The following is a 21,579-nucleotide window of genomic DNA, read 5'->3' as shown; positions in this document are numbered from 1 at the left end:
AAATTCGGTCATTTTCTCACCTTCATGTCACCCCAAACCTGTATGATTTACTTCCTTCTAAAGAACACATGAGCATATCACTTTGAATGTTGTTAACCAAAAAGTTTTGGTGACAACAAACCATATTTATAATATCTTTGGTCATTTTCCACTTTAGTCAGTCAGTCACAGGTATGAAAGACATGACATACCCAGGATTTGTGAAAAAAAAAAAAAAGTTTAATTTTTGCTAACCTATCACTTTAAGGTTAGAGTTTAAGACTTAGCGTAGGGGGTTAGTAATGCAGTTTCGGGGTTTGTTGTATAGGAAATCAGCACTGTGACTGACATGCCCAAAGAAAATACAAATAAATTTTTGGTTGTGAATCAACAGCAGCACTGGTTCTCAATTTTTGACTCCATGTCTGAGATCATAGAAGTTAATGTATTTTTCTGGTACCTAAGCTATAAAGATGACAAAGTTCAATCCTCATTCTTAAAATGACTGTTGTACATTATTATTCAGACCACTGCTGAAACGCACTCAATTATATATACACACATTTCCAATATATTTGAACAATTAAATGTTTAAAGTATAAAAGTCTTCAATAAAACAAAAACTGTGCACATTTTTAGGCTCAACCCTAGCCAAATAACACAGTGTATCAAAATCTGCTGTCCACGTGGTTAATTTGACATGCTGTTGTGTTAGTAAAAGAGGCAGACATCATAGTTTTTGGTAAAAGAATTTACTTGCATGTATGTCCTAATAGCAAAGCATACCCCCATAGCACTCTGTAGCCAAAAAAAAAAAAAAATAGTTTGATGAAATTTCAAGTTTCCCCCAACGTTTGCATCCCCTGCACTAAAAAAGCAAACCGAGCATCAATGATGACATTCGTGATTGTTAATCACATTCAGAACAGAACAGTCGATGGTTAAATTTGCAAAATATTTTCACTTCAAAGCTGATTTGTCCTACAAATGTAGGTATATACACACAAGAAAAATGGGTGAAAGCACTACAGCAGGTCATTTTAGATCTTCTCTCCTCATGTGTCCACCCAAGAGTTTCTTTTAAAAAACTATAATTGAGCATCATGATGTGAACTAGTGTGCATGTGTCCGGAGCAATGTATTATTTAATGACACTTGCAAATGGCACCATCTGGTGGTTTCTCTCAGTCAAGGCAATAAGGGCTGTTTCCAAACCTAGTGAGTTGCGTATTTTGGGTTTGATGCACTTAAGACCCGCAGAAGTACTTCAGTTTGGCCGTGCTGTTGGTACCTGTGAGGACGTTTGTGTATGAGAAAGTTTATGGAGGAGGGACGGTGATATATCATGTTTAAACACGAATGCTCGTCATTTTTTCGACAAAGGAAGCTTTTCATTTCCCCTTGCAAATATATACTGTGACTACCTTGTATCACACCCACACATGCACAAGTGAACCACACATTCACACAAATGGAAAAATGGACAAAAGAAAAAAAAAAAAAAAAACTTTACTATTGTAATATATATTTTATATATATATATATATATATATATATATATATATATATATATATATATATATATATTTTTTTTTTTTTTTTTTTTTTTTTTTACCAAGACAATTTAATTTCAGTGAGTGGGCGAATGAAGAAAAAATTATCCAAATAAAATAAGGAATAAAACAAACAAAATAGTTTGATGTTCCTTGCACATGAATGATCTTTCAAAAGGCAAAAGAAGAAAACACCTCACACATCTAAGCAGTGCGTTCTGACAGCTTCTGTCTGGAGAAGCTCACCTACGTTACACAGCTGGAGATGAAGTTGAACATTTTCTTTCAAACATCCTAACCATTTTTTTCTGACTACACGAATTAAAAAAAAAAAAAAAAATGAAAAGAAAAGTGTCAAGGCTGTTTCCACTGTTTGCTACTTGAACCAGTCGGTCATGGTGATGCAGTAGCTCTTGCAGTTAAATAACAGAACATTCAAATCCTTTTTCCGTTATGGTTGTTGCCTGTACGTTCGTCTCTAAATTTTAACATCAATGCCTGCAAAACATTTGAGAGAATGAAAACAACATGATGGACAGTTTCTATGATACACTAACCTTAGAACACAGAGCCTCTGGGGCTGCAGATGAAAACTGGAAAAACACCTCTCCAGAAAGCTGGTTTCAATGTTGCTGATGTGGAAGAAACCACAGACTCTCTGTTAACACACTAGAGCTGTCTTCCTCTCTCTCTTTTCCCTTTAAAGCACAAACATTTCTCCAGTCTCCAAACCCCTAACAATCCCACCCCGTTCAACTCCTCAACATAACATTATGCCCTTGTACAAAATGGAAACACAAAAAGACAGTTGAAGAACACGCATCCGTTGATGCGCTCACACACGCACAGCATTCGGTACACAACCCAGGCAGAGAAACAGCACTATTCCTTTCTGTGTTACCCTATCGTCGTCCTCCCGCTGTAAAAACACTATTGGTAACATCTAGTTCCAGAAAGAGCACTTGTACATTTGCAGAAATATGGCTTTAAAACTGTAACAATCAGTGGGAAATAAGTCCAAACTGATTTCTCTTGTCCCCACAAGATGATTTAGAGTGTGTTTGATATCTGTGTTTACAAGAGGCTTTAGTCCCGTAGTCCAGTGTTTTGAGTGTGAGCGTGTGTCCTGAAACCTGCTGGTGCTGAGCGGTGTTTTCGATGGTACCTGATTGGTTGAGATTTATTCAGTGATTCTTTGATGGATTGTGTTGCAGTGTGTAGTGTCAGGCTACGACTGGCTGAATGAAAGGCCAATCGGAAACCAGGACTGACCAGAGGGTACCACCTGTTCAGGATCGTTCACAGATGCCGCCCTCCCCCCTAGAACCCACTCCTCGGTAGGCTTGGGTTGCTGGTGCACGTGTCCTTGTATGCGTTTGCGATTGTGTATGTGAGGGGCGTCCGGTTTGCTGGTAAGGGTGAGAGGGTGGGGAGGGGTCACTCTCGCACACTGGCTGAGTAAGAGAACTGTGAGAAGTGTGAGCGTGCATCTGGGTCCTCCACATCAAGACTGTCATCTGCAAGCAACAGAAAACCAAATAATCTCATTTAATCATTTATTCCTCTTAAACAGTGAGTTTACCCAGAAATGAAAATTCTGTCAGTATTTTAACAATGTCCTTACTACCTTTCTGGGCCTTGAACATGTCAGTTATGTTGCTGTCTACGCAGGGTAAGAAAGCTCACAGATTTCTTCAAAAATATCTTAATTTGTGTTCTGAAGATGAACAAAGGTCTGACAGGTTTTACGAGTAATTAAAGGTATAGTTCACCCAAAAAGAAAAATTTGATATTTTTCTGCTTACCCCCAGGACATCCAAGTTGTAGGTGACTTTGTTTCTTTAGTAGAACGCAAACGAAGATTTTTAACACAAAATGTTGCAGTCTGTCAGTCTTATAATGGAGATGAATGGGAATCACGGCTAAAACATACACTAAAACTAAAGAAAACCAAATTAAATCCTGCGGCTCGTGACAATACATTGATGTGTAAAGACACAAAACGATCGGTCTGTGCAAACTGAACAGTGTTTATATCGTTTTTTTACCTCTGATTCACACAATGTGCTACTGTTTGAAGTCTCCTAAGTGTGTCCTCCGGAGTGCGTTCTCAAGCAGGTGTGTGAGGCGTCTTCTTCCTTTACGGCGGATCACAGACTTACAAGTGAATTACTGACACCTATCTATCAAGTGGACCATTGACACTCTATCTACAAACTCAATTAGAAGTGTCAATAGTCCAATTGATAGATAGGTGGCGGTAATGCACTTGTAAGTCTGCGATCCACCGTACAGGAAAACGATGACGACGCCTCACACACCTGCTTGAGAATGCGTTCAGGACACTTCGAACAGTTCGGAGACTCTGTGAATCAGAGGTAAAAAAAAAAATCTGTATATACTGTTTGGTTTCTTGCACAGACCAACCGATTTTTATTGTATGTATTTAGCTGTGATTCCCATTCACCTCCATTATAAGACTGACAGACTGCAAATCTTGGTTGGTGTTCTACTGAAGAAACAGTCACCTACATCTTGGATGCCCTGGAGGTAAGCAGATAAACATAACATTTTCATTTTTGGGTGAACTATCCCTTTAATGACTATTTTCATTTTTAGGTGAACTATCCTTTTAAGCAGGTTTGGCCTTTATAATAGCCTAAATGTTGTTTATAATGAATGCCACTATAATCTTCGTATTGCTTATGTTTGTACATCATTTACAGATATTTTACATTACTTCTGAAAGTAATAATATCATTTATCACGCGAGTTATACACCAATGCAACTTTTTGTTTTTCTCAACAATGCATTTTTGATTCGGTTCAACTTGAGGCCTGGGTATACTTCACTTTCAACGTTCTGTTCCATCTCGTGCCCAGCCGCGTCCGCACAGCTTTCAAAGTATACTCAACCGCAGATGAGTGCAGAGGGATAAGCTTGACACATGCACAATTTGTGCAGTTTTTTAGGGCTAAAATATTTGCAGTCATTTTCTACTTGTTAACCGTTTTCTCAGACACAAAGATACGTGACGTCACAAGCAGACAGGCAAGGAGGAAGAACTGAAGTACTCACATTGGTCAGGTGGCGTGACAGTAATTGTCTGTGCAGTGAACTCGTCGTCAAAGTAGCGTGTGTCTGTCTCTGAGGTCACTTGCGGCTTGAAGGGTGGGCTGAGCTGCAGAAAAAACAGGAGGGTGAGAGGTGAGTCTAACAAAAAGCTCTAGAGAACATTTGGTTTTCACACATCCCTCATTAACCACATGCAGAGATCAGCATAAATGACTGATTACTGTTAAGTGTCTAATGAAGTAAAAAACATGTAGGGTTTGAGGATACATGTCTTCCAATCATGCTGCAATCAATCACACTGACACAATATTGGAACATGAATGTAAACGCGATTTGAGAGCATCTGTCAAAGTGATTAGTAGTGTACATTCTCTAATTTGTGTGCGGATTACATCCAATGAATCCGCTCCCACTGCCTTAAACTCTTACCTTCTTTTGAAGGACATCATACCAGTTCATGGAACTGAAGAACTTGTGTGTCATCACTTCTTTGGCATCCTCAGGACCTCCTCCGAGCCTTAAAAAACACCAAAACATTTATTAAAACATACGCAAGATCCTCTTTCATAACAAAAGTGGAAACAGACGCTCTTCTTACCTCTGTTTGGGGTCTTTCTTGAGCAGGCCAGCAAGCAAGGCCTTTGCCTCGGGCGAGAGGTTTCTGGGGAAGCGAATCTCCTCCATTAAAATGAGCTCAAACAGACGTTCATGGTCCTGGTTATAGAACGGCAGCCGACCACACATCATTTCATACATGACCACCCCAAGACCCCACCAATCCACTGCACGGCCGTAATCATTGTCTTCTAATACCTACAGCAAAAAAAGAGAAAAAGATGAAAAATTTCTGTTTAGAGATGGCAATAAAAAAAAGGAGAAAACAACAAGCTTAAATAAGACATTCTGTAATAATGCTTTTGCAAACTATTTTACTTTGATGCTGCAGCATAATCCTGAGTGACAACTAAATACGGAAAGAAATAATAATTACCAGGTTCACCTTTTTGTGTACAATCACGATACGATTAATTTTATGTTCACAGTAACAATATAAATCACTATATATATATATATATATATATATATATATATATATATATATATATATATATATATATATATATATATGATTATCTTGTCTCTTATTATTTGGTTAACATGAATGACAGCCATGAGGAATTTTAGAATGCTGTCACTTTAAGAGCTACCCAGATACAATATACTATTACACTTTTTCTTTCTCAGCGGTTTGCTTTCACTTAAGACCTAAATTACTGTGTTTATGATTATACTGACAAAGACAATAATTTTAACACATACAAGTGTGTGTATTTAACTGTTCAAGGCCTCTAAAATCGCAAATATAACTGTTCAATACTCCCGCGCTCTAGGAGCGCCGTCTTCACGTGCACCACCTCTTTGTCAGTGCTCAGAAACGGACTGTCAGATGGCACGTGCATATAATGAAATGAGTTTTCTTTTGCTGCTGATTACATTTCAATAGCTTAAAAATTACTTGTTTTTAAACCGCAATGTATAAAAACCTTAATACCATGTAGCATAGCTCATGATCGCATAAGCGTGATAGATATGATAGTCGAAAATCTCTACAAGTTGAAGAATTTCAAAAATACAATTAAAGTTGCCTGAAAACTGTGCATGCATAGGGGTGGGCGATATGGAAAAAATATATAATTGTTATTTTTTTTTACATTTTTAGAAAGATCACACACAATTCACAATTTTATCACAATTCTTTGTCATGTTGGTTTTATTATATTGCAAGTTGTCTGAGCATTACAGACAAACTTATTTCTCTATTTTAAAAAGACAAAGCCTTTCAAGGTATAAAAAAAAAAAAAAAAACCTCACTCACTCAAATGTTGTTTTAAACCTGAATGAGCTTCTTTCTTCTACGGAACATGAATGCTATTTTGAGGAACGTGGAAAACCAAACAGTTGCTGGTCCACAGTGACTTCTATAGTATTTTTTGCTACCATCAAATTCAACGTGGACCAGCAACTGTTTGGTTACCCACATTCTTCAAAACATCCTGTTTTGTGTTCAGCACAAGAAATAAATTAATACAGGTTTGGGACAATGTAACAGTGAGTAAATAATGATAAATAAATAAAAAATTACATTTTAGGGTGATCTATCCCTTGACAGTAATGTATGCAGCACTCAGAAAAAGCACAGGTCAGACCAGTGCACGAATGAAACATTTAAAAGCACATGCAAATAATGTGGCGTTGTACAGTATACGACGGAAGCACCAAAATTGCAGCTGATAAAATATGCGCTGTAGCATGATACTACGATATTTCTTCAAAAGCAGTTCATGGAGACATCATATCATCCACGATCAAAAATAGTCATATCGCACACCCCTAATATTATATATGAGTCACATTAAAGAACATGTCTCTGAAATGGTTTTCAAAACTGTCCCGGAGCATCCCAGCACTGTCTCCCTTCAACTAACACACCCGATTAAACTAGTAGAGACATTAAGAACTGAAGTGGATCAGAAAAGGTAAAGAGATTTGCGAGAAAATACAATGCATGTCAGATCTGCGGCATGTTCAGCAACGGCAGCGCTTATGGAAATAGCAGCCAAAACAACATAACCCGGCTGCTGTGATGTTTGTTAATCAAAAAAATTAAAAATAAAATAAAATGAAAAAAAAAGAAGAAAATAAATAACTTTTATGGCTTTAATTTTGAATTCAGTGAATAATCTATTTAATTTTGAATTCAGTGTTTGACCACTTCAAATTCGGTATATTTCTGCTGAAGGCCACAGGTAAATATGATATTTCTTATAATGGGTTTATGTAAAGATTGTTTTAAATTTCACTTAAATTAGAAGTCTTTTTTTATCCTTATTAAAAAAAATTATTAGTCTAATAAATGTTAAAATGTATATATCTCAATTATACTGTAATGATGAAAGAATATAGTCAATGGTTAAACATTAGGGGGAAAAAACTATTTTATAAAGACATCAGTAGTATTGGTATCGGTGATACTGGCCTTCACGTATAAAAAAATAAAAATAAATAAAAAGTTAACATTAAACAAAAGTTAAAAATATACTGTCTTTACGTTGTCTGTACATTAATTTAAACATTGAATGTACAACTATTTCAATATAAAAGTATATTAAAAAATTTTTTTTATGTTAGGTGGGATTAATCACAATGACTATTTTTTTCTTGTTTGGAACAACATGCATATTTTCTGTTAGTTAAAACAGCAGTCCTGCCAAATATTAAACCAACCTTATGACTTAAAGACAATTGAATTAACATACAAATTGTATACAAATGGTGATTCTATAATTGCAGATACATTTGCTGTCAGAAGTCATTATTTTTTCAGCTTTTTTTCAAATGGTTATATTTTGTATTATTTAAGTTTTTTTTACTTTTTATGAATTACAAGATGTTATATACAATAACAATGTAATCATTTGTGTAAAATATGTCTTTAATAGCTAAAGATCATGATTTATGTCCAAATTAGTCCATCGTGTATCATTGTGTAATCAAAATATTTTACTGTACATTTCTTTTTGCAATATTTCATTCATTGTATTTATAAAAGCCCTAAATACTAATTGACTTAATTCTACATTAAATTGTTTAAAAATAACTTTTTTCTTATAAAAATGTGTGTCCATAAATCTTTGGATATTATGTCACTTTCCCTCACTGATAACATCTGAAGCACTGAAAAGTCTGTGTGCTCTCTCTGAGAAAATATTTTAATCTAAAGAGAACGTCAAACAGTTCTCACAAGATCAAAAGGAAAACAAAATATATTACTGATCACACACTGGGTTATTTAAAGGTATTTTAATCATGATTTCTTTAGTGCCATGTGCTCTTAGCATTTATGCTAGCAAGTGGAGTTTCTGGCAAAAATAAAATTGTCAGTTCCACCGGATCATTCTGTTACTTTAAAACTGTTACTTAAAGGGGTCATATGATGCGATTTCAAATGTTCACACAAAGAAAGAAGGCGTGGTTTCAGTAACCACAGTGTTGAAGCAGCCATGTCAGGGAGATGTTGTGTGTAATTGGGGCGAAAGCAAAATCAGTTTATTTTGACAATTTGTACAGTTACTTACAATTTGTAAGTATTTCATATTGAATGTTCAAATGCGGAGTTTTGCATGTGTTTGAATCCACATCACAGTGGATTCAGCTGTCTCAACTAGAGTTGTTCCGATTCCGATACTAGTATCGGGAATATCACCGATACCACAACAAATTTTGGCATCGGCATCGGCGAGTACATGAACCCATATACCGATCCGATATCATTTTCAAGACCTAGTTATGACCGCTAGCTTTGCCTAACCGCTGCACGGTTCTTCTTCGCTGCTCAGAATGCATTGCAAACACAGGAAGTTGTGCTGTGTTGCCACAAGCAACCCCTGTTTAGAGCAACGAAGAAGAAATGAAAACGCGTAAGCAGCACTGATCTATATATGACTGGATCACTCATCGTGTTCTAAACTGCCAACAGACAGTGAAGCCGCTTCTATATTATAGATCAGTGGTTAGCAGTATGTCCGCTGTTTAGCAGTATTTCAGACTGGACCAACCAGACAGTAAAATGGTGACTAGGGATGCCACAAGTACTGCCACTTCACTACCAAGTCGGTGCTGAAAATGTACAAATGTGATGATACCAGCGTCTCTGTAGTACCGGTAGTAAGTTACCGACTCCCGAGTATATTCGGTACCCGCAACTGCTTTCAGTCGCTTCCGTGTTAGTCTAAGCACAGGGCTCCAGACTGTAGCCGAATATATACTAGTGTCTGTGAATATTAAACTGCAAAATACTATTTAAATATTACACCTGCAAATTCTACATCTCTGTGGGTGACGGGCGCAGATGCGCAGGAGCTCGCTGTTTTGTAGTCTCTGCCGTGTGTGAGTACACGAACGCATAAACGTCACTTCATGAGAATTTACCGTTTCATTTGAGAAAACTGTCATATCATAAACACAGACACTCAAAGATCTTCATGGCGAGTAAATTGACAATATAAAGCTACTGTTGTAGCCTACAGTAGATTTAGCTATGTCTCTATGTAGTAATAATAATACGTCTCTATTAATAACAATAATTATGCCTAGACGGTTGCTTGTTTTTAACTTGTTTTGTTGTAAAGAGATTATCTGATTAATATATCATTTTTTATATTCCTAGACTTATTTGTTGCAGTTTTTTATACAGTTATATTGTAAAACTAAAATACCTTTTTTAGTTTGCAGTGTTAGATTTTTGGCTGCATTTGAAGTTCTTTTTTCGCTTAAGAAAATAAATATTACTGTCAAATTCATGTCAGATAATAAAAATACTGTAATAAATACAGTAGTTCACCATGTATTTGTTCATGTTTTATTAAGGGATAAGTCTGAAGCACACCATAAAATAATTCTAGCAATTTACACAGGGCTAGTAGTATATACAGCTGTATATACAGATACACACCCAGGTATCGGATCAGTACCCTGTATCGGCCGATACCCTGAGCCCAGGTATCGGAATCAGTATCGGGAAGAGAAAAAGGGTATCGGAACATCTCTAGTCTCAACCGTGGCTTGTGTACTGCAAACACATACGAGCTTCATCACTGTGTCTGTCACGCGACTCTGTTCCCGTTTGGGGCCCTCATATGACCCCTTTAAAAGGCACAATATGTAAGATTTTTTATTAAAATATCCAAGATTTATCCCAAATGTTTAGAAGAATGTTTAAATCTAGAGATTTCATTATGTTGCCTGCCGATGACGTTATAACCCCTCGATTTCCGGTTTTGTTTTGTAGAAAACATATGGAAACACCAAAGACGTTTTAATATGTGCGTTTTAATAGACCTGTGACGACCGCACAGAGTAGCATTATAATATAACTTTCAAACGTATCTAGTGTGATAAAACAGCGCTGTTTTTTTCCCCAAATGTGCCACCTGGAAGGAGCGGAAGCGGTCAACTGTAGCTTAATAAAAGCTCTGCTGCTTTTAAACCGTATGTCGCGCTCGTTCAGCAGACTCTATTTGCCTCGCCAGCTTTCAGTCTCACCCTGCTTCATTCTACTATGTTAATAAATCATGAGCTCATCCATGAACATGATTTCTGCCCAAGTCCCTTTGGACTGCATCAGCTGTGGGGATGAAGACGACAGCTCCCATGATTCCACACTCAGTCACTGCTTTATCAAACTACGTTTTTTGTTTATTTTGAATATGCGCCCTCTAGCGGCAAAAAAAATACATTGTGCCTTTAAAGGGTCAACTGTGTTTATGAATTATTTTCACAAAAAATAAAATACAATACTATTGTTGTTTAAAACCTCAAACACAGATATATGATGCATCCTTATAATATTTCAACAACATTTCTTTTTTTCTGAATATTGTATATAATACATTTTCAGATTAAAAACATTTGCTTCAAGTGGAAAATTCTGTGAAGTCATGGGTATTTTTTTTTTCTTTATAAGGTATGCATAGGTGAAATATCTCAGTTCCAAATGTTGGAATGTAAGGACCGTTTGTCTAATGATACAAGAAAGATTTTTCCTTTTATGATTCATTGTTATTTCTACACATTGCCTAATTTGTCCATAACAGAGTTGACAAACAATACCATAAAGATATCTGTTTTCATCAAAAGTAAAAAAGGAAGTAATCTGTGTTTGGCAAGCACTGAATTATTAAAATATGTGATGTTTTCAATAAAATACTGGAAAGAATTTGTTAGTGAACTGGGTTTTTTTTCCTTAACTTTATGAAATGCCATATGTATCTCCGATTACAGAATCACATCAAATGTAACAGAAAACAGTTTTAAGCCTTTTGTTTTGCAGCATTCTGCTTCATAAGACTTGCTTAAATGAACAATTTTTAAATATTTTCATCTTTTAATATTTAAAGAAACTAAATTTATGTAATATGCAAAATTCCACATAAAATGATACTTTCTAAATTCAGCCTCAACACATTTTTGTTTAACCCTTTAACTACTCACTTGCCTCAGGGCAAAATATTTTCTTAAACCTTCATCTAGTACTTCCTAACATGCATTGTTGACAACATTGCAAAGATGCTTTTTAGCTTCTGCTCTCCTTTCAATGTGGTTTAAAACACACAACCAACAAGGCAGTTTCCAGCTTTAAAACACTGTGAGATTCCATTATAATATGCCAGAAAATGAGCAAATCAGAGCTGGGACTAATTCCAATCTTTTTTCTACTTTTTAATCTATCAAACTATGATCCAAAAATCGACTGAAAAAACAAGTTCATGAAGTGAGTTCGCAGTACCTCAGGAGCAAGGTACTCTGGGGTCCCACAGAATGTCTTCATGGTGGCCTCATTAGTAATGCCCTCTTTACACAGGCCAAAGTCTGTGATTTTAATGTGACCATCTATATCCAGCATTAGATTCTCCAGCTGCAGAGAGAAATGCAATTGTAAGAGAATTAGGAAATAGCGTTTTGCCATTCGAGGTAAAAAAGGAACTCAGATTTCATGTCTGTGGTCTATGACACAATTTTCAAAAAGCAATTCAAACTATTTTTACAATAATTACATATCGAACATAAAGCATTGAGAACACAGAAAACCTTTAGGTCCCTGTAGACGACATCTTTAGAGTGCAGATATTCCAATGCTGAAACAATTTCAGCCCCATAGAAGCGAGCTCTATCTTCCGTAAACACGCGCTCTCGAGACAAGTGGAAGAACAGCTGGAAACACGTAAAAAGGAGACAAAAAAGAATTTTAAGAGACGGAATGGTGTAGGCCTTTCTAGTTTGTTTTTGTAAGGAGTGACAGGATGTGACAAACCTCGCCTCCATTTGCGTACTCCATGACAAAACACAATCGATCTCGTGTCTGGAAGGCGTATTTTAGTGTCTGTAGAGAGATTGAAAAAAATGTGAATTAACAAATCTAAAAGCAAGAGAATTGTGTACTAATAAAAAACCCTGATGGAAATGAACATACCGTAAGGAAGGGGTGCCGTGTGCTCTGCAACACTCTGCTTTCTGTGATTGTGTGTGCAACCTCGTCCTGAAATAGATCACAAAAAAGGAAAAAGAAACAACTCGTCATAACTCTCAAACTAATTATTCAGGAGCATTTTAAAGTTCTGATTCGTGTGCCGCCCACCTTAGCAATGATGACCTCTTTGCGTAGGATCTTCATGGCGTAGTACATGCCAGTAGCCTTTTCCCTCACTAGAATCACCTTTCCAAAAGTGCCTTTACCCAGCAGCTTTAAGTAGTCAAAGTCATTCATTGTCTAAAAATATTAAAAATAGATCTGCTCAGCCATTACATCTCAATATTAAAAAAGGCTTTTATAAATTTTTAATTTTATATTTTTTATTAATAGAAAGAGACTAAACATTTTAGTCACACAAACATCAACAACAAATATGGCGTTATTTTAATGACAAATGTTGACAGCACATTTTTGTAGCGGGAAACCACATTTATATAATGCGTGAGTGTAAAACTCTCCGCTCGCATATGAATTTCATTTGCTCTCGCACATAACCTGACTCTCGTGCTCAGATACAAACTGCTCTCGCCCGGAGAGAATGCGCGCACTTAAAATGTGTCTCTCCTTTCGCTAAAACTGTGTCCAGTGCACTCACAAATCTCTCTATGCTACAATAATGCACTCTCGACATTTGACATTAAAATAACGCCATAAACTAATTGTCACATACTGGTGAACTCCCAATTTAACTGCTTTGTGCAATATTACCAACAATTATGCCAAGTAATGGATAAGGTACAGTGACCGTCAGCCTCAGTCCATTAATTACGGTAATATCTTGTTAAACAAATCCATCATTTAGAGGTTTTTAACTTCAAACCATTGCTTATGATTAAAATACACTATCCATAATATTTCCTTCTCCAGTGAAAAAGGTTGTCTCGTCTGAATCAAGAGAGAAATATGCACAGATTAGGGATGTTCATTTCGGTTATTTTTCCGAACTGACAATCGATGCTCATTAACTGATTATTAACTGTTAAACAACAAAATTATTTTAAATTAGAATTGAATTAAATTAGAACAAATAAATAGGTATATACAAGAAATATATTTTAACTTTAATAAATTAAGAAAACTGAAAGAAAAACTGTGCAAAAAGTAGCCTAGAATGCAGAGTTTCGGTTCATTTTTGTGCTGCGCGAAAGGAAACCAGACGGCAGAAAATGGCAACCTATTTTTCTTTAGGCTTATGTTACCAAAGCACAAAGATTTATTGTTATTGTGAATGTACACAAATAAAAGCAAAACCTTTTACAATTCCGATTATCTTTATGACTATAAGGAGTAGTTGCTTCCACTTTTAGATGGAAAATAATCAAGGGATCGTGCCTGCACGGCTTGCACACACACAGTTAAGCATTGCTACCTTGACAATGCAGCCTGTTCATTATCATAATAAAATACAGTCAATAAAACTTATGGAAAAAAAAAAAACACTGCAGACAACTGAGAAAGTTTCTTATAGAGAAGTGAAGACTGTTACCCAAACATCCAAACACGTGGGGTTAAGGCACTTACGACTTTGGTGCGGGACTTTGCAATGGCAGCCTCCATTCCCTCCAGGCTGTTGTCTCCAGGGGAGCCAAAGTTGATGTCCATTGGCTCCTCCTCTTCCCGGGACTTGAGCCCATTGGCCACAGCCTGTATTGCACGTATCCACTCCTCTCTGCATTGACATCAAAATTAAATCATTAATCATTCATTAAATCCAAGGAAACATAAAAACGTAAAGCAAATTATGGTTCCTCTTGTTATTGTCTATCATCTTGAGCTGATCACGATTGCCATCCTTTGGAAGAATTGAGCTATTTAGTCACATAATGAAGTGTGATATTACACAGCACCTGAAAATAGTCCCCAGCTTGTTTGTGTAGTTGCAGCAATAGCAGAGTTGCTGGGGACTATTTTCATGTGCTGTGTAATATCACTGCACCCACGGTACAGCAGCAAAGTTTCTTATAGTTCCTATCTATATCGGCCTAGAAAATAGCAACTTTTCATTTTCCGTCAGCCTTGTACATGATGTAACTACAAAAGAGTCAAGTTTTAAATGGGAAAAATATCAAAACTCTTTGGTCGTTTTTGAGCGAGATGCTAACGGTCTAATCAGATTCAATGATCTACGCTAAGCTAAAAGTGCTAATGCTAGACCTGGAGATCAGCTGATTGGATTGGACACTCATTCGTTCACAACGAGGACACTAATTCCAGCAGGACCCTCCATCGCATCTCCTCACCTTTCAGCGTTGCTTTCCACGTGGAAGGTCCGCTCAATAACAGTGGTCCACTGCAAGCAGCGGATGACAAACGTGTTCGGCCGAGGTCTTTCAGTCTTCATTAGCTGACACTCTGTGAAGGATATTAAAGTTCTGAAAAGCTGTATTTTGGATTTAAATTTGTTGAATGTGTCAAAAGTTGCTAAACCTCTTAAAAGTCAACTACTATTTAATATCGATTAGATGGCTTCTTGTTTTCTTAATAGGTCGATTCTTCTTGTCTGAATATCCTGATATCCAGGTTTAGAATATTTAAACAAACAATCCAACATTGATTGAAAAACTGAACTCAATTGAACTCAAAAAATCAAGTCAAATTCTTTCATTTTTGCTAAATTTGCATGTTATAGTTTCAGTGCTTTCATGTAGTTGAAAGCTCTCTTAAACACTACTATGTTCCATTGGTCTGAAAAACTAATTTTTTGCCATAATTTAGCACTGCAACTTCAGGTGCTTAGATGGGAAAAGTGATCCTTAAAATCTCAAAAAGAGCAAAAATAATTAGAAATTCAATGTTAGCAGATATAAATCAATGTATAAAAACAAACAAAAAAACCCATTGATACGGTCCAATTTTCTATTTGGTACAGTAAGCCTAATCATGCATCGCTTGCCTTTTCTGTTTCTGTTAATGATAATTGGTAAGTAATGAAAAAACCCACAGCTCAAAAACTAAACTACCTTAAGGAAACACATATTTTAGAATACTAAACACAATCTGGCGTGTAGGGAGAGGGGCAGTAAAGTGTGGCAGACCTGCAACAGAGAAGTTATTGAGAGGGGGCTGATTGTGGTCTGACGTCTCTGGCTTCTCCTTGTACCCAATGAAAGAGCCATCACTCTTTAGGATGAAATATCGGGGCCTCCAAGTCTTAATGTATTCACCTGCAGACAGAAGGAGGAAGAGATACAAGGAAGTAGATGGCAGAAGGTAGAAAGTAGGGAAAAAACAAAAAGGCAGAGACTTTGACTTCTTCCTTGACAACTCTGTTTACAATCCAAAAATATGATATGGACTGTAACAAAGATTGAGTGTGTGTTTCTTACCTCTCTTGTGGAGCCAGCCCTCTCTGACGATGCTGATCTCGTTCATGCTGGGTTAGGGGTGTGCGGGGCGTAGGGCAGGGAGGTTGGGGAAGGGGGAGTGTCGAGTCTCGGGTCAGGCAGACGTTCAGTACCAGAGTCAGACTCACCTGGGATCATGCAAATAAACCAATGTTAACCACAATAAAGTATAACACAGGAAGCACCACAGACTAAAGTTTCATTAATTTCTGTTGCTCATTTTTAGCAAACAGCGTTTATGAACAAAACAAGAACAATGCCAACATTAGACCCCCCACTGACTTTCAATGTATGGCAAAAAAGGCATTTTCATAGTATCTTTTTAGTGTTCCACAGACTAAAGTAAAGAGGATAAATAAATGAGGAATTCGGGTGAATGAGTCCTTTAGTAACAGCATTTTGCATTTGAATTTATTAGTATCATTACTGTATCCGACATCTGAACTCAACAACTGAAAGATTTTGCACAAACGTCACCTGACTAAAGCTGCAGGAATGCCACCCGTTTAGAAATGTTTGCAATGTAAACTTGACATAAACAGGATTCAGCACTCTGCAACAAATAAGCCTCAATTTCACATTTATCAGATGAGGGACAGCTCATTTGTTATCATCTTCCTGAATAAATCAAAGTCCCATGCGTGTTCCAGTATCGAGCTCTAACTGGGGGCAGGAGGAAAGTAATGAATGAACCGCTCATGACAAAGAGGTGAGTGCAAGATGTACTGTGGAAAATTTCAGTGCCATTATACACTGCATGAATGAATCTAAAGTGCTGAGTCATTATTCACAAACAGAAATCTTTATATGTGGGATAAAAGTGCTGATGAAGGATCAGGGTCTCGATCCGGGTGGATGTTAATGGATATAATCCATGTTCATTTTTTTTTTGTCCAGGACATCTTTAATAATAAGTCATCTATGTGCAGTCTATGAGTGGACAACTGATCACCTTTTATAATCAAATGGATTTCTAAATATTAATCTCATATCTGTCATGATATTCGAAAGCACAACCAATCCAAAAAGACAAGACAGATTATCACATTATCTTTTAAAGATGCCTCATTCTTTAAAGAATCATTTATTGTATCTACATTCAAAACCAAAATATGAGAATATTTGATATAAGATTATATTCATCATGTGCTTAACGTAATTAAATGTATCACCCTAATGTTGATAGGGATTATGCTTATACTGTATTTGTTCTAAAACCATTTACCTCAATTGATTTGCATGTGTTTAGACTGCCATCAGTTACAAAAGGGAAGAAATACAAATGTTCTTCTTTTTGTTCCTGTGCAACTTAATTTGAATTTACAAACATGTTTAATTCATACGTTGTTGTGCTTCGATAAATAAAATGTGTGCCAAAAAAAATGTATAATGAAAATAACCACAGAACCTACATTCCCTGTCTTTATTTCCAAGGCTTTTACTCTCGTAATATATATAATATAATGTAAATGCTGGGGTTTTAAAAACAACACATGTGCAGAGAATAACACACAGTTAATGAACATGGGACGAGGATGAGCATCTTTTACCGCAAAGTGTTTTTAAACCATTTTTGACAGGAAATGAGAGAGCTCTGTTCTATCACCATGGAGATGCCAATTAGACTGCAGTAAAGGCAGTCTGAATCACAGGTGAATGTGCCACTTTGTACGGCGAACAGGACGAGACACCTGCTGTTTTCAGAGGCGACATTAGAAAGCACAAGCTTTTGCAGCAAAAAACAATGCTTGATAACTGGAGGACAGAATGTTCACCCACCTGAAGAAAATCTGAGCATAGTTTGTACACGTATAAGATGATGTTGTGGGTCATTGCAAAGGCATTTCTGGGCATTGCAACTCACTATAAATATAATAGTAATACAAAATATGTATATATTGATATAACTTCAAAAATAAATACTTAAAGGAAGAGTTAAAAACTAGTTACAAAATACAAGTTTAGTTATCACTTTGCAACATTCCAACAACCCTTTTTTTCTTTTTTGTTAATAATTGAAGTCAGTGGGCTCCAGTGTTGTTTTCCACCCCTTCACACACTTCCATTGTATGGTCGAAAAGTAGCTGAAACTTTTTCACATTATATTCTTTTGTGTTTCGCAAAAGAAAGTCTATACAGGTTTGGAACAACATGAGGGACAAAACTATCAAAATATTCTCTTTTAATCTGTTGACCATTAAATTATATCTGTCAGTATATAGTATAATCCAGATATATTCTAAAAAAATAATAATAATAAAATACTTAGCCTAAAATTTTATTCGTTTCATCAGTTTGTCACAGTATATTTTAACTTTTGTTGTTGTTGCGGTTGTGACCAAGAAAAGGTCTTAAGATTTTTGTTTGTTCATTTTTGGCCAAGTCCAAATAGCCCAGTTTCAGCTTGATTTTATTTTCTGGTGCCTTGATATGGCTCGGGTCCTTTCTTTAGTCTTAATCTGTGGGATTTTCTGATCATTGATCTCTCAATAAATATCCTTAATAAAAACATGATTTGAAGTAGCATCTTTCAAATATGTAGTACAAACAGTGCTGGACAAAATGCATGTGATGGTTTCATGTTCAGCGTATCACTAGACCTATACATTAGTAATAGAGATTCTTGCCTTTGAAAACAGCACAAAAAAAATCTTTTTTTCTCTTTTTTTTTTGTTTGTTGTGAGTATACGATCGGTCTGTGCCAGAGGAGTTTCCTGGCATAGCAGTGCCTCTGGCACAGATCTGGCATGCTGTCCCATCACCATGGGCACAACACTGGATTATCCCTGCAAAATAAAATCCCCACCTTGTGACGCCCCTGCTAGTCCATTACACAACTGCTTAACACATGCACTGGCATTAAAAACACGATGGCCATCTGACTCTATGCTGGCAAATATACATGCATCTAGTGTGCGTGTATCAATCGGTCAGTGGTCTGCCTGTTCCCCTTTTTCAAAAACAACACTCTCTCTCACACACACGCACTTTGAAGTCCACAGCAGAAAGACAAACAAGAGTGGTGACCATTTCAGCAAACTAATGATTGCACGCTTTCTGTACCAAGTGGATAATTCCAGACAGAGATGTCCTGAATCTGACCCCTCTCAACCTCAATAACATTCAGGCCTCACGCACAAACCTGACAGATGCATTATTTAATATCTGTCAAACATCTGACTACTTTAACCTTCAATAAAGTTTACATATTTTAAAAATGCCTACAGAATTGCAATGAAATCCACGTGGAGCTCTATTATTAAAATCAAAGACAAAAAGCCATCAGTTTGATCAATAAGCATGTACAGTATTTTCACCCTATAGATCAATCATGCCTGTGTACAGAGTGTAAAGGGCCTGATCGATAGTATACTCTCACTTCCACTCATTTAACTTAACAGATCTCCGCCAAGACACAATGATGCACTTACAATGGATCAGCAAGCAAGGACCCCTCGGGAGAGATCAACAGAAGAGCCAAATGGGTTGAAATTAATATATAAGCGTGCTTGTATTTAATAAACTAATTTATAAAGAAAAACGAAGTGACAAACATGCGTTACGACGGGAGATGCGGTTTATATGTAACGTACGGTAAACCTGAAATATATATTGATAAACAGGTTTTTGGGGAATGTATCCCAAAGCGCAACAAAACATAACATTTAACTGCACTTTAAATATAGAGACTCGGGCTAGGCTAAACATCAGGCTAGCCATCAATCATCGATGCACGTTTTAGTCCCTTACCTCCACTTTTATTCTCCTGCGATGTGTTGGTTAACTGAAATGTAAAAATCCTCAAAAGCCCATATAAGTGGAGTGAAACAAGGGTGTTCAGAGACGTGAAATATGTGTTTATTCTTCTCGCGAGCTGCTGTGTATTGAACTCTGCCAACGACCACTCAGCTGCCCCAGAAATAACAACACCCAACCGCCCGAATTTCCTCACAAAACGCCCCTCAGTGGCCCGAAACTCGAACCCGGTCGCCCAAACTCATCCCCCTACGCTTATTTGACGCGTTTAATGCCTTTGAAAAGCTCGCCGTGGCCGCCCCGTAGGTCTGGAGCGATGTTATGGTAGTGGTGGTATCGCGGATAGGCCTCCGTCTAGCGACTCGACGGGAACACAAACAGGAAATGACCTCAGCTCACGCTCGGCCTCGCCGCGGCGTCATGGGCAACGTCCGAGTCCGTTTTTTTATGTTGCTGTTTGTCAGTTATGTAATGCTAGCGAGGTTATGAATTTATAATAAAATCATACATGTCCGGTTTGTTTCGTCGGTTGCTATTTCAATATTGTAACCATAGACTGTAGCAACGCATAGAAGCTCCCTCTACTGGTTATCTGCCACAGTTCATGTGCAGCGTTTATTTTTAAAAGTTAAAAGCTAAAAGTTAAAATAAAGTATTTGTATACTCCAATGTGATCATTTTTGTGGTTGCTTTTATAAATATTCTTAAAAATAATCAAAAAGCTCTATGGTACTACATTTATTTGCTGCTATTTTCTGAAGTGCATTGGAGTACCAATTAATTATCATTGTGTGTGTGTGTACCATAGACTGTATAAAAACAGGTGTGTACACTAGCATTTGAAGTGGATCAGAACCTTTCATCAAAGTTGTCCTAAAACCAAAATGCGTTCTTGTCTTAGGACAACTTTGATTAACTTTTTTGATCCACTTCAAATGTTGACTACTGTATATTATATGAATATATGTTACCATGGTTATCATCTGATACCATTATTGCTCCTTGGTATCACCCACTTATTTTTGTGAAGTGTAATTAAATATCACAACAGATGTGTTAAACAGAATATACAAGTAAGAATATAATAGAAATCAATTTTTAAAAAATCAAGAAATGCAATTTACATCTAAGTCATTTAGTCATGAGTCACTTAATTTTTTATTCAACTAATTCATTAGTTCATAACCAAAATAAAAGGTATTCCTTGAGTCAAAATATAGTAGGGGAAAAACAGTAAAGAGATAGTATATACGAATTCACAGTATTCACAAAATAGTAGGGATATCATTAAAAAAGTATGCTAAGATTACCTACTACTGCAGCAAAGCAAACTGTTCACGTCATGATAATGACACCATCTGTGTCTTGATTTCATTCATACTACATAGATAATACTATATATATATATATATATATATATATATATATATATATATATATATATATATATATATACTCATACATATACATACACACATAATATTTCATGGTCGCAAAGTCATTCTTTAAAAGAAACACTGTATGCAATTTTGGACGCAGCGAAGAGTGATTCGTTGATTTCGCTTATTTGTTCCAAAAACACTGATTCATTCACAAACTAATTTGGGAATCCCTGCGTTTCATGAACAAACATTAATAAACATGAAAACAACACCAACACATGCCCAAAGTCTTTCAAGTTTGAAAGATGTTAGTCCAACTTCGAATAAACCGTTACTCCGGGGCAGTTTGGATATGACTAAGACATAGTGTTTCACAGCTATACATCACCAGTGTTTTAGT

At 36.5% G+C, this 21,579-nt stretch overlaps 1 protein-coding gene across 1 annotated transcript; it reads right to left on the bottom strand.

The window, feature by feature from the left end:
- Positions 1–1,748: 1,748 nt before the first annotated feature.
- On the bottom strand, positions 1,749–20,229 carry akt2 (v-akt murine thymoma viral oncogene homolog 2). Its single transcript, XM_059506136.1, has 14 exons — positions 19,792–20,229; positions 16,024–16,169; positions 15,733–15,861; positions 14,938–15,049; positions 14,219–14,366; positions 12,803–12,934; positions 12,638–12,703; positions 12,479–12,547; positions 12,256–12,378; positions 11,954–12,082; positions 5,207–5,421; positions 5,038–5,125; positions 4,612–4,714; positions 1,749–3,049 (listed from the first exon to the last, which is right to left on the bottom strand). Exons 2-14 carry the CDS (start codon positions 16,067–16,069, stop codon positions 2,970–2,972), a joined length of 1,440 nt encoding a protein of 479 aa, XP_059362119.1. The 5' UTR covers positions 16,070–16,169; positions 19,792–20,229; the 3' UTR covers positions 1,749–2,969.
- Between the last annotated feature and the right edge of the window lie 1,350 nt (positions 20,230–21,579).

This window comes from Carassius carassius, chromosome 23 (genome assembly GCF_963082965.1).
Source record: "Carassius carassius chromosome 23, fCarCar2.1, whole genome shotgun sequence".
Taxonomy (NCBI): Eukaryota; Metazoa; Chordata; class Actinopteri; order Cypriniformes; family Cyprinidae; genus Carassius; species Carassius carassius.
This window is presented reverse-complemented; position numbering and strand designations above follow the sequence as displayed.